This window comes from Salmo trutta, unplaced genomic scaffold (assembly GCF_901001165.1).
Source record: "Salmo trutta unplaced genomic scaffold, fSalTru1.1, whole genome shotgun sequence".
Classification (NCBI taxonomy): Eukaryota; Metazoa; Chordata; class Actinopteri; order Salmoniformes; family Salmonidae; genus Salmo; species Salmo trutta.
In genome coordinates, this window is record NW_021823238.1 from 14384 (window position 1) to 27443 (window position 13060).

Consider the following 13060-nt stretch of genomic DNA (forward strand, 5'->3'; position numbering starts at 1 on the left):
TCTGTTCCCTGAACCCGACCCTTCAGGTGTGACTGTAACAGGTCTTGGGTTTTCTGTTCCCTGAACCCGACCCTTCAGGTGTGACTGTAACAGGTCTTGGGTAGACTTATGTGTAACAGATCTGCCTGCTAGGACCTGAGAGCGAGATAAATAATTTTACAATTTCTGCTGCTGCACTTGCAAACCTCTGCCTCCAGGGGCAGCAGCACTACCACTAGACCAGCCCCCAGCACATTAGTGGACTATCTTTCTCTCTCTTTTTCTCTTTCTCTCTCTCTCTCTTTCTCTTTTGCTCTCTCTTTTGCTCTCTCTTTTGCTCTCTCTTTTGCTCTCTCTTTTGCTCTCTCTCTTTCGCTCTCTCTCTCGCTGCTCTCTCTCGCCTCTCTCTCTCTTGTCGCCTCTCTCTCTCTTGTCTGACCTATCTTTCCCTCTCTCTGTCCATCCCCTAGAGAGACTCTCCTGAGGACTTGTCGAAGAGCAATAAGATGGAGATGGGAGGAGGGATGATGTCTGACAAGCGTATGGATGTGAACATGGGAGAGTACAGTGGAGTGATGGGGAAAAACTCTGCCTCCAGGCACCAGATTCACAAAGAGCCTTCCATGGAGAGAAGCCCTTACTACGACAAGGTACTGTCTGTGTGTTGCTCCTTCCTCTGTCTGTGTGGTGTACCGTCTCCTAGCGCTGCACTGCCCCCTGGTGGGTAGCTCAGTGTTATATCAGAATGTAGTCCCCTGGTGGTAGCTCAGTGTTATATCAGAATGTAGTCCCCTGGTGGTAGCTCAGTGTTATATCAGAATGTAGTCCCCTGGTGGTAGCTCAGTGTTATATCAGAATGTAGTCCCCTGGTGGTAGCTCAGTGTTATATCAGAATGTAGTCCCCTGGTGGTAGCTCAGTGTTATATCAGAATGTAGCCCCCTGGTGGTAGCTCAGTGTTATATCAGAATGTAGTCCCCTGGTGGTAGCTCAGTGTCGTTACAGAATGTAGTCCCCTGGTGGTAGGTCAGTGTTATATCAGAATGTAGTCCCCTGGTGGTAGCTCAGTGTTATCAGAATGTAGTCCCCTGGTGGTAGCTCAGTGTTATATCAGAATGTAGTCCCCTGGTGGTAGCTCAGTGTTATATCAGAATGTAGCCCCCTGGTGGTAGCTCAGTGTTATATCAGAATGTAGTCCCCTGGTGGTAGCTCAGTGTTATATCAGAATGTAGTCCCCTGGTGGTAGCTCAGTGTTATATCAGAATGTAGCCCCCTGGTGGTAGCTCAGTGTTATATCAGAATGTAGCCCCCTGGTGGTAGCTCAGTGTTATATCAGAATGTAGTCCCCTGGTGGTAGCTCAGTGTTATATCAGAATGTAGCCCCCCTGGTGGTAGCTCAGTGTTATATCAGAATGTAGCCCCCTGGTGGTAGCTCAGTGTTATATCAGAATGTAGTCCCCTGGTGGTAGCTCAGTGTTATATCAGAATGTAGTCCCCTGGTGGTAGCTCAGTGTTATATCAGAATGTAGTCCCCTGGTGGTAGCTCAGTGTTATATCAGAATGTAGCCCCCTGGTGGTAGCTCAGTGTTATATCAGAATGTAGCCCCCTGGTGGTAGCTCAGTGTTATATCAGAATGTAGTCCCCTGGTGGTAGCTCAGTGTTATATCAGAATGTAGCCCCCCTGGTGGTAGCTCAGTGTTATATCAGAATGTAGCCCCCTGGTGGTAGCTCAGTGTTATATCAGAATGTAGTCCCCTGGTGGTAGCTCAGTGTTATATCAGAATGTAGTCCCCTGGTGGTAGCTCAGTGTTATATCAGAATGTAGCACCCCTGGTAGTAGCTCAGTGTTATATCAGAATGTAGCCCCCCTGGTGGTAGCTCAGTGTTATATCAGAATGTAGCCCCCCTGGTGGTAGCTCAGTGTTATATCAGAATGTAGCCCCCTGGTGGTAGCTCAGTGTCGTTACAGAATGTAGTCCCCTGGTGGTAGCTCAGTGTTATATCAGAATGTAGTCCCCTGGTGGTAGCTCAGTGTTATATCAGAATGTAGTCCCCTGGTGGTAGCTCAGTGTTATATCAGAATGTAGTCCCCTGGTGGTAGCTCAGTGTTATATCAGAATGTAGCCCCCCTGGTGGTAGCTCAGTGTTATATCAGAATGTAGCCCCCCTGGTGGTAGCTCAGTGTTATATCAGAATGTAGCCCCCCTGGTGGTAGCTCAGTGTTATATAGGATGTAGTCCCCTGGTGGTAGCTCAGTGTTATATCAGAATGTAGTCCCCTGGGGGTAGCTCAGTGTTATATCAGAATGTAGTCCCCTGGTGGTAGCTCAGTGTCATAAAAAAGCTTTGGCATTCTTTCTCCTGTCGCTTCTCTGGCTTTCTCCCTCCACCCTCTGGGGCCTTCTCTCCTCTCTCTCTTTATCCCTCCATCCTCTGGGGCCTTCTCTCCTCTCTCTCTTTCTCCCTCCATCCTCTGGGGCCTTCTCTCCTCCCTCCCTCTCTTTCTCCCTCCATCCTCTGGGGCCTTCTCTCCTCCCTCCCTCTCTTTCTCCCTCCACCCTCTGGGGCCTTCTCTCCTCTCTCTCTTTATCCCTCCATCCTCTGGGGCCTTCTCTCCTCTCTCTCTTTCTCCCTCCATCCTCTGGGGCCTTCTCTCCTCCCTCCCTCTCTTTCTCCCTCCATCCTCTGGGGCCTTCTCTCCTCCCTCTCTCTCTTTCTCCCTCCATCCTCTGGGGCCTTCTCTCCTCTCTCTCTCTTTCTCCCTCCATCCTCTGGGGCCTTCTCTCCTCTCTCTCTTTCTCCCTCCATCCTCTGGGGCCTTCTCTCCTCCCTCTCTCTCTTTCTCCCTCCATCCTCTGGGGCCTTCTCTCCTCCCTCTCTCTCTTTCTCCCTCCATCCTCTGGGGCCTTCTCTCCTCTCTCTCTTTCTCCCTCCATCCTCTGGGGCCTTCTCTCCTCCCTCCCTCTCTTTCTCCCTCCATCCTCTGGGGCCTTCTCTCCTCCCTCCCTCTCTTTCTCCCTCCATCCTCTGGGGCCTTCTCTCCTCCCTCCCTCTCTTTCTCCCTCCATCCTCTGGGGCCTTCTCTCCTCCCTCTGATTTCCACGATGTCATGCCTCTTCCTCATCTGTCCATCTGTCCTTGCCTCTGCAGCTCTCCCTGCCGCTCTCTGCTTACGATAGATCCGCCTCGGAGGAGCTCTCCTCCAATCACGGCATGAGCTTTTCCCCCTCCCACTCTGCTCAGCCTATCCCCTCTCTCTGCTCAGGGCAGGCTCCCACCCCCTCTGTCTCTGAGGCTGGTAGGCAGGTGAGTGGTTACTGCTGCTCTTGAATATAGTGTGTGTGTGTGTGACAATCTGTCTGAAGTGTGTGTATCCTTTGTGTTTCAGTCCTCTTGGTGTGTGTGTGTCTTCTTTTTGTCTTGTTTGTCTTCTTAACCTGTGTGTGTGTGTGTGTGTGTTTCAGAATGTAAATTCCATGTACGGCAGCAGTGTAGCCCCGTCTCATAACGCTCCCCAGCCCCTCAACTCAGCCCAGAACAATCTCCGTAACCAAGTGCCTCCACCCGTCCTGTCCTCTCAGGTACGCACACACACACACACACACACACACACACACACACACACACACACACCTCCCTTAAAGGGGATGTGAACCAGAAGGTCCTTTTTTAAAGGGGATGTTCAGCCTCCTGAAGGTCCAACAATATTCTCCCCATTGCCTTACTATTGACATCTCTACTCATCTAGCTGTCCTCCCAGTGCAGGAGGTCTGACTCTGTTCTACTGATCTAGCTGTCCTCCCAGTGCAGGAGGTCTGAGTCTGTAATGCTGATCTAGCTGTCCTCCCAGTGCAGGAGGTCTGACTCTGTTCTACTGATCTAGTTGTCCTCCCAGTGCAGGAGGTCTGAGTCTGTAATACTAATCTAGCTGTCCTCCCAGTGCAGGAGGTCTGACTCTGTCCTACTCATCCCAGTGCAGGAGGTCTGAGTCTGTAATAGTGATCTAGCTGTCCTCCTAGTGCAGGAGGTCTGAGTCTGTAATAGTGATCTAGTTGTCCTCCCAGTGCAGGAGGTCTGGCTCTGTAATAGTGATCTAGCTGTCCTCCTAGTGCAGGAGGTCTGACTCTGTAATAGTGATCTAGCTGTCCTCCTAGTGCAGGAGGTCTGAGTCTGTAATACTGATCTAGCTGTCCTCCCAGTGCAGGTCTGACTCTGTCCTACTCATCCCAGTGCAGGAGGTCTGAGTCTGTAATACTGATCTCGTTGGTGTGACTATGTTCCAGGTCCCTCCCTCTCTACTGAAGTACCCTCCCAGTGCAGGAGGTCTGAACCTGTTTGGTCCACAGCAGGTCGCTGTTCTCAACCAGCTGTCTCAACTCAACCAGCTGTCTCAACTCAACCAGCTTAACCAGTTACAGGTGAACACACACACACACACACACACACCTCTCTAACACTTAATTCCAGTGAACTGGGATCTAAAATGTTGTCGTTCCTGACGGTGTGGTTTTGTCTCCACAGCGTCTCCTCCTCCAGTCTCAGCAGCAGCAGAGGACCATGCCTGGTGGACAGCAGCAGAATCACAGACCCGTCCCTGTTGGACACCAGCAGCAACAGGTACATTCCTGTCTCTCTCGGTCTCTGTCTGTCTGTCTCTCTCGGTCTCTGTCTGTCTGTCTCTCTCGGTCTCTGTCTGTCCGTCTCTCTCGGTCTCTGTCTGTCCGTCTCTCTCGGTCTCTGTCTGTCCGTCTCTCTCGGTCTCTGTCTGTCCGTCTCTCTCGGTCTCTGTCTGTCCGTCTCTCTCGGTCTCTGTCTGTCCGTCTCTCTCGGTCTCTGTCTGTCTGTCCGTCTCTCTCGGTCTCTGTCTGTCTGTCCGTCTCTCTCGGTCTCTGTCTGTCTGTCCGTCTCTCTCGGTCTCTGTCTGTCTGTCCGTCTCTCTCGGTCTCTGTCTGTCTGTCTGTCTCTCTCGGTCTCTGTCTGTCTGTCTGTCTCTCTCGGTCTCTGTCTGTCCGTCTCTCTCGGTCTCTGTCTGTCTGTCCGTCTCTCTCGGTCTCTGTCTGTCTGTCCGTCTCTCTCGGTCTCTGTCTGTCTGTCCGTCTCTCTCGGTCTCTGTCTGTCTGTCCGTCTCTCTCGGTCTCTGTCTGTCTGTCCGTCTCTCTCGGTCTCTGTCTGTCTGTCCGTCTCTCTCGGTCTCTGTCTGTCTGTCCGTCTCTCTCGGTCTCTGTCTGTCTGTCCGTCTCTCTCGGTCTCTGTCTGTCTGTCCGTCTCTCTCGGTCTCTGTCTGTCTGTCCGTCTCTCTCGGTCTCTGTCTGTCTGTCCGTCTCTCTCGGTCTCTGTCTGTCTGTCCGTCTCTCTCGGTCTCTGTCTGTCTGTCCGTCTCTCTCGGTCTCTGTCTGTCTGTCCGTCTCTCTCGGTCTCTGTCTGTCTGTCCGTCTCTCTCGGTCTCTGTCTGTCCGTCTCTCTCGGTCTCTGTCTGTCTGTCTGTCTCTCTCGGTCTCTGTCTGTCTGTCTGTCTCTCGGTGTCTGTCTCTCGGTCTGTCTGTCTGTCTGTCTGTCTCTCTCGGTCTCTGTCTGTCTGTCTGTCTGTCTCTCTCGGTCTCTGTCTGTCTGTCTGTCTGTCTCTCTCGGTCTCTGTCTGTCTGTCTGTCTCTCTCTGTCTCTCTGTCTGTCTGTCTGTCTCTCTCGGTCTCTGTCTGTCTGTCTGTCTCTCTCGGTCCGTCTCTCTCTCTGTCTCTCTCTCTGTCTCTCTGTGTGTCTGTTAGTGTTGCATGTTATAAACAAACTTGGTACTTTTCCGATACTAGTATATAGGGTAGTACATACTAATGGGGTAGTCTGTGTGTATGAAATGTATGCATTCACTACTGTAAGTCGCTCTGGATAAGAGCGTCTGCTAAGTGACTAAAATGTGAATGTACTATATAGACTATATATAGTCTGTATATAGGGTAGTCTGTATCTAGGGCAGTCTGTATATAGTACAGTACAGACTAATGGGGTAGTCTGTATATGGGGTAGTCTGTATATGGGGTAGTCTGTATATGGGGCAGTCTGTATCTAGGGCAGTCTGTATCTAGGGCAGTCTGTATCTAGGGCAGTCTGTATCTAGGGCAGTCTGTATCTAGGGCAGTCTGTATCTAGGGCAGTCTGTATATAGTGCAGACTAATGGGGTAGTCTGTATATGGGGCAGTCTGTATATGGGGCAGTCTGTATATGGGGCAGTCTGTATATGGGGCAGTCTGTATATAGTGCAGACTGTATATGGGGCAGTCTGTATCTAGGGCAGTCTGTATCTAGGGCAGTCTGTATCTAGGGCAGTCTGTATATAGGGTAGTCTGTATCTAGTACAGTACAGACTAATGGGGTAGTCTGTATATGGGGTAGTCTGTATATGGGGTAGTCTGTATATGGGGTAGTCTGTATATAGGGCAGTCTGTATCTAGGGCAGTCTGTATATAGTACAGTACAGACTAATGGGGTAGTCTGTATCTAGGGCAGTCTGTATATAGGGTAGTCTGTATATAGTACAGTACAGACCAATGGGGTAGTCTGTAATGGGGTAGTCTGTATATGGGGTAGTCTGTATCTAGGGCAGTCTGTATCTAGGGCAGTACAGACTAATGGGGTAGTCTGTATCTAGGGCAGTCTGTATATAGGGTAGTCTGTATATAGTACAGTACAGACTAATGGGGTAGTCTGTAATGGGGTAGTCTGTATATAGTACAGTATAGACTAATGGGGCAGTCTGTATATAGGGCAGTCTGTATATAGTGTAGTACAGACTAATGGGGCAGTCTGTATATGGGGCAGTCTGTATATGGGGCAGTCTGTATATGGGGCAGTCTCTGTATATGGGGCAGTCTCTGTATATGGGGTAGTCTCTGTATATGGGGTAGTCTCTGTATATGGGGCAGTCTGTATATAGTGCAGTCTGTATATAGTGCAGTCTGTATATGGGGCAGTCTGTATATGGGGCAGTCTGTATATAGTGCAGACTAATGGGGTAGTCTGTATATGGGGCAGTCTGTATATGGGGCAGTCTGTATATGGGGCAGTCTGTATCTAGGGCAGTCTGTATCTAGGGCAGTCTGTATCTAGTACAGTACAGACTAATGGGGTAGTCTGTATATGGGGTAGTCTGTATATGGGGTAGTCTGTATATAGGGCAGTCTGTATCTAGGGCAGTCTGTATATAGTACAGTACAGACTAATGGGGTAGTCTGTATCTAGGGCAGTCTGTATATAGGGTAGTCTGTATATAGTACAGTACAGACCAATGGGGTAGTCTGTAATGGGGTAGTCTGTATATGGGGTAGTCTGTATCTAGGGCAGTCTGTATCTAGGGCAGTACAGACTAATGGGGTAGTCTGTATCTAGGGCAGTCTGTATATAGGGTAGTCTGTATATAGTACAGTACAGACTAATGGGGTAGTCTGTATATAGTACAGTATAGACTAATGGGGCAGTCTGTATATAGTGTAGTACAGACTAATGGGGCAGTCTGTATATAGGGCAGTCTGTATATGGGGCAGTCTGTATATGGGGCAGTCTCTGTATATGGGGCAGTCTCTGTATATGGGGTAGTCTCTGTATATGGGGTAGTCTCTGTATATAGTGCAGTCTGTATATAGTGCAGTCTGTATATGGGGCAGTCTGTATATAGTGCAGTACAGACTAATGGGGCAGTCTGTATATAGGGCAGTCTGTATATGGGGCAGTCTGTATATAGTGCAGACTAATGGGGCAGTCTGTATATGGGGCTGTCTGTATATAGTGCAGACTAATGGGGCAGTCTGTATATGGGGCGGTCTGTATATAGGGCAGTCTGTATATAGTGCAGACTAATAGGGCAGTCTGTATATAGGGCAGTCTGTATATAGTGCAGACTAATGGGGCAGTCTGTATATGGGGCGGTCTGTATATGGGGCAGTCTGTATATGGGGCAGTCTGTCTATAGTACAGTACAGACTAATGGGGTAGTCTGTATATAGGGCAGTCTGTATATAGTATAGACTAATGCGGTAGTCTGTATATAGTCTAGTACAGACTAATGGGGCAGTCTGTATATAGGGCAGTCTGTATATAGTATAGACTAATGTGGTAGTCTGTATATAGTACAGTACAGACTAATGGTGTAGTCTGTATATAGTACAGACTAATGGGGTAGTCTGTATATAGTACAGACTAATGGGGTAGTCTGTATATAGTACAGACTAATGGGGTAGTCTGTATATAGTACAGACTAATGGGGTAGTCTGTATATAGTACAGACTAATGGGGTAGTCTGTATATAGTACAGACTAATGGGGTAGTCTGTATATAGTACAGACTAATGGGGTAGTCTGTATATAGTACAGACTAATGGGGTAGTCTGTATATAGTACAGACTAATGGGGTAGTCTGTATATAGTACAGACTAATGGGGTAGTCTGTATATAGTACAGACTAATGGTGTGGTCTGTATATAGTACAGACTAATGGTGTGGTCTGTATATAGTATAGACTAATGGTGTGGTCTGTATATAGTACAGACTAATGGTGTGGTCTGTATATAGTGTAGTATAGACTATGGGGTAGTCTGTATATAGGGTAGTATAGACTATGGTGTAGTCTGTATATAGGGTAGTATAGACTATGGGGTAGTCTGTATATAGGGTAGTATAGACTATGGGGTAGTCTGTATATAGGGTAGTATAGACTATGGGGTAGTCTGTATATAGGGTAGTATAGACTATGGTGTAGTCTGTATATAGGGTAGTATAGACTATGGGGCAGTCTGTATATAGGGTAGTATAGACTATGGGGCAGTCTGTATATAGGGTAGTATAGACTATGGGGTAGTCTGTATATAGTCTAGTATAGACAATGGGGTAGCCTGTATATAGGGTAGTATAGACTATAGGGTGGTCTGTATATAGTGTTGTACAGCCTAATGGTGTGGTCTGTATATAGTGTAGTATAGACTATAGTGTAGTCTGTATATAGTATAGACTATAGGGTAGTCTGTATATAGTCTAGACTATAGGGTAGTCTGTATATAGGGTAGTATAGACTATAGGGTAGTATAGACTATAGGGTAGTCTGTATATAGGGTAGTCTGTATATAGTATAGACTATAGGGTAGTCTGTATAGACTATAGGGTAGTCTGTATATAGTGTAGTATAGACTATAGGGTAGTCTGTATATAGGGTAGTCTGTATATGGGGCAGTATAGACTATAGGGTAGTCTGTATATAGTGTAGTATAGACTATAGGGTAGTATAGACTATAGGGTAGTCTGTATATAGGGTAGTATAGACTATGGGGTAGTCTGTATATAGGGTAGTATAGACTATAGGGTAGTATAGACTATAGGGTAGTCTGTATATAGGGTAGTATAGACTATAGGGTAGTCTGTATATAGTGTAGTATAGACTATAGGGTAGTCTGTATATAGGGTAGTCTGTATATGGGGCAGTATAGACTATAGGGTAGTCTGTATATAGTGTAGTATAGACTATAGGGTAGTCTGTATATAGGGTAGTCTGTATATGGGGCAGTATAGACTATAGGGTAGTCTGTATATAGTGTAGTATAGACTATAGGGTAGTATAGACTATAGGGTAGTCTGTATATAGGGTAGTATAGACTATGGGGTAGTCTGTATATAGGGTAGTATAGACTATAGGGTAGTCTGTATATAGGGTAGTCTGTATATAGTATAGTATAGACTATAGGGTAGTCTGTATATAGTGTAGTATAGACTATAGGGTAGTCTGTATATAGGGTAGTCTGTATATGGGGTAGTACAGACTATAGGGTAGTCTGTATATAGGGTAGTCTGTATATAGTATAGACTATAGGGTAGTCTGTATATAGGGTAGTCTGTATATAGTATAGACTATAGGGTAGTCTGTATATAGTGTAGTATAGACTATAGGGTAGTCTGTATATGGGGCAGTATAGACTATAGGGTAGTCTGTATATAGTGTAGTATAGACTATAGGGTAGTCTGTATATAGTGTAGTATAGGGTAGTCTGTATATAGGGTAGTCTGTATATAGTGTAGTATAGACTATAGGGTGGTCTGTATATAGGGTAGTCTGTATATAGTGTAGTAAAGACTATAGGGTGGTCTGTATATAGGGCAGTATAGACTATAGGGTGGTCTGTATATAGGGCAGTACAGACTGTGCCGTTGTGTAAATCTAACCCCTCCCCTCTCTGTGTGCAGGGCCGTCCTATTGGTTCGTCCCAGTCGATGATGCAGCCTCCGCATCACCTTGACCCCTCCCTCCTGAAGCAGAACCCCGCCCACCAGCCCCTCAAGTCCTACATGGACAACTACATGCCCCAGAATGCATCTGAGCTGCAGAAGGAGCCCAACTCCATGGGCTCTTTTACCAACTTCCCTTTAGGTAGGCCTTCATGATGCCTGATGGGAAATATCAACCTGATCATTTAATAGGGTCCTCACACCCAGGGGGGCCTGTGATAGACTAGTGTCCTGTCCAGGGGGTGTCCTGGTACATCAAGCTGTCTCACTACAGGATATAGACTAGTGTCCTGTCCAGGGGGTGTCCTGTCCAGGGGGTGTCCTGAAGTAGACCATTCTGTTTTATCCTGGTGTCTACGTAGTTCTGTAGTTCTAGACAGGGTTTTATCCTGGTGTCTACGTAGTTCTGTAGTTCTAGACAGGGTTTTATCCTGGTGTCTACGTAGTTCTGGACAGGGTTTTATCCTGGTGTCTACGTAGTTCTGGACAGGGTTTTATCCTGGTGTCTACGTAGTTCTAGACAGGGTTTTATCCTGGTGTCTACGTAGACAGGGTTTTATCCTGGTGTCTACGTAGACAGGGTTTTATCCTGGTGTCTACGTAGACAGGGTTTTATCCTGGTGTCTACGTAGACAGGGTTTTATCCTGGTGTCTACGTAGACAGGGTTTTATCCTGGTGTCTACGTAGTTCTAGACAGGGTTTTATCCTGGTGTCTACGTAGTTCTGTAGTTCTAGACAGGGTTTTATCCTGGTGTCTACGTAGACAGGGTTTTATCCTGGTGTCTACGTAGACAGGGTTTTATCCTGGTGTCTACGTAGACAGGGTTTTATCCTGGTGTCTACGTAGACAGGGTTTAATCCTGGTGTCTACGTAGACAGGGTTTAATCCTGGTGTCTACGTAGACAGGGTTTTATCCTGGTGTCTACGTAGACAGGGTTTTATCCTGGTGTCTACGTAGACAGGGTTTTATCCTGGTGTCTACGTAGACAGGGTTTAATCCTGGTGTCTACGTAGACAGGGTTTAATCCTGGTGTCTACGTAGACAGGGTTTAATCCTGGTGTCTACGTAGACAGGGTTTTATCCTGGTGTCTACGTAGACAGGGTTTTATCCTGGTGTCTACGTAGACAGGGTTTAATCCTGGTGTCTACGTAGACAGGGTTTAATCCTGGTGTCTACGTAGTTCTGTCTGTGTGTATCTGAACTACTACAGTAGACTCTGGTCTCTGGTGTCTCTAGGCTTGACCTCTAACCTGAATGTAGGCCTGGACATGGGGTCTGGTGTGGGCTGTAAGGAGCCTCAGTCTCGTCTGAAGAAGTGGACGGCCGTGGACGTTAACTCGCCTCTGGAGCGCAAACCTGGTACGTCACTCAGTGTGTGTCCGGGTGCGTGTTGTGTGTGTGTGTGTGTGTCCGGGTGTGTGTTGTGTGTGTGTGTGTGTGTCTGCGAGCGTGTTGTGTGTGTCCGCGAGCGTGTTGTGGGTCCGCATTGGAGAGAATACATTTTTCTCCGTTACTGATCACCAGCTGAGCTGGCTGACTGACTGATCTACAGATAATAATAGTTATTTAGGGGCTGGCTGACTGACTGGCTGGCTGGCTGACTGGCTGACTGACTGACTGACTGACCTACAGATAATAATAGTTATTTAGGGGCTGGCTGACTGACTGGCTGGCTGGCTGACTGGCTGGCTGACTGACTGGCTGACTGACTGACTGACTGACCTACAGATAATAATAGTTAATTAGGAGCTGACTGACTGATTATAGTTAATTAGGAGCTGACTGACTGATTATAGTTAATTAGGAGCTGACTGACTGACGGATTATAGTTAATTAGGAGCTGACTGACTGACTGATTATAGTTAATTAGGAGCTGACTGACTGACTGATTATAGTTAATTAGGAGCTGACTGACTGACTGATTATAGTTAATTAGGGACTGACTGACTGATTATAGTTAATTAGGAGCTGACTGACTGATTATAGTTAATTAGGAGCTGACTGACTGACTGACTGATTATAGTTAATTAGGAGCTGACTGACTGACTGACTGACTGATTATAGTTAATTAGGAGCTGACTGACTGACTGATTATAGTTAATTAGGAGCTGACTGACTGACTGATTATAGTTAATTAGGAGCTGACTGACTGACTGATTATAGTTAATTAGGAGCTGACTGACTGACTGATTATAGTTAATTAGGAGCTGACTGACTGATTATAGTTAATTAGGAGCTGACTGACTGATTATAGTTAATTAGGAGCTGACTGACTGACTGATTATAGTTAATTAGGAGCTGACTGACTGACTGATTATAGTTAACTAGGAGCTGACTGACTGACTGATTATAGTTAATTAGGAGCTGACTGACTGACTGACTGATTATAGTTAATTAGGAGCTGACTGACTGACTGACTGATTATAGTTAATTAGGAGCTGACTGACTGATTACAGTTAATTAGGAGCTGACTGACTGATTATAGTTAATTAGGAGCTGACTGACTGACTGACTGATTATAGTTAATTAGGAGCTGACTGACTGAATATAGTTAATTAGGAGCTGACTGACTGACTATAGTTAATTAGGAGCTGACTGACTGACTGATTATAGTTAATTAGGAGCTGACTGACTGACTGATTATAGTTAATTAGGAGCTGACTGCCTGACTGATTATAGTTAATTAGGAGCTGACTGACTGACTGACTGATTATAGTTAATTAGGAGCTGACTGACTGACTGATTATAGTTAATTAGGAACTGACTGACTGACTGATTATAGTTAATTAGGAGCTGACTGACTATAGTTAATTAGGAACTGA

The 13060-nt window shown here is 46.6% G+C and overlaps 1 protein-coding gene across 3 annotated transcripts in view; it reads left to right on the plus strand.

The window, feature by feature from the left end:
- LOC115189867 (trinucleotide repeat-containing gene 6A protein) overlaps positions 1-13060 on the plus strand; it is a gene marked incomplete at its 5' end in the record, with an annotated part of 46519 nt that overhangs the window by 12978 nt on the left and 20481 nt on the right. The window contains 7 exon segments of one of the 3 annotated variants that reach the window (XM_029748400.1): positions 450-629; positions 3128-3283; positions 3442-3558; positions 4261-4395; positions 4499-4594; positions 10193-10376; positions 11475-11597. In XM_029748400.1, coding sequence (XP_029604260.1) covers positions 450-629; positions 3128-3283; positions 3442-3558; positions 4261-4395; positions 4499-4594; positions 10193-10376; positions 11475-11597 — 991 coding nt within the window. 3 annotated transcript variants of the gene reach the window in all.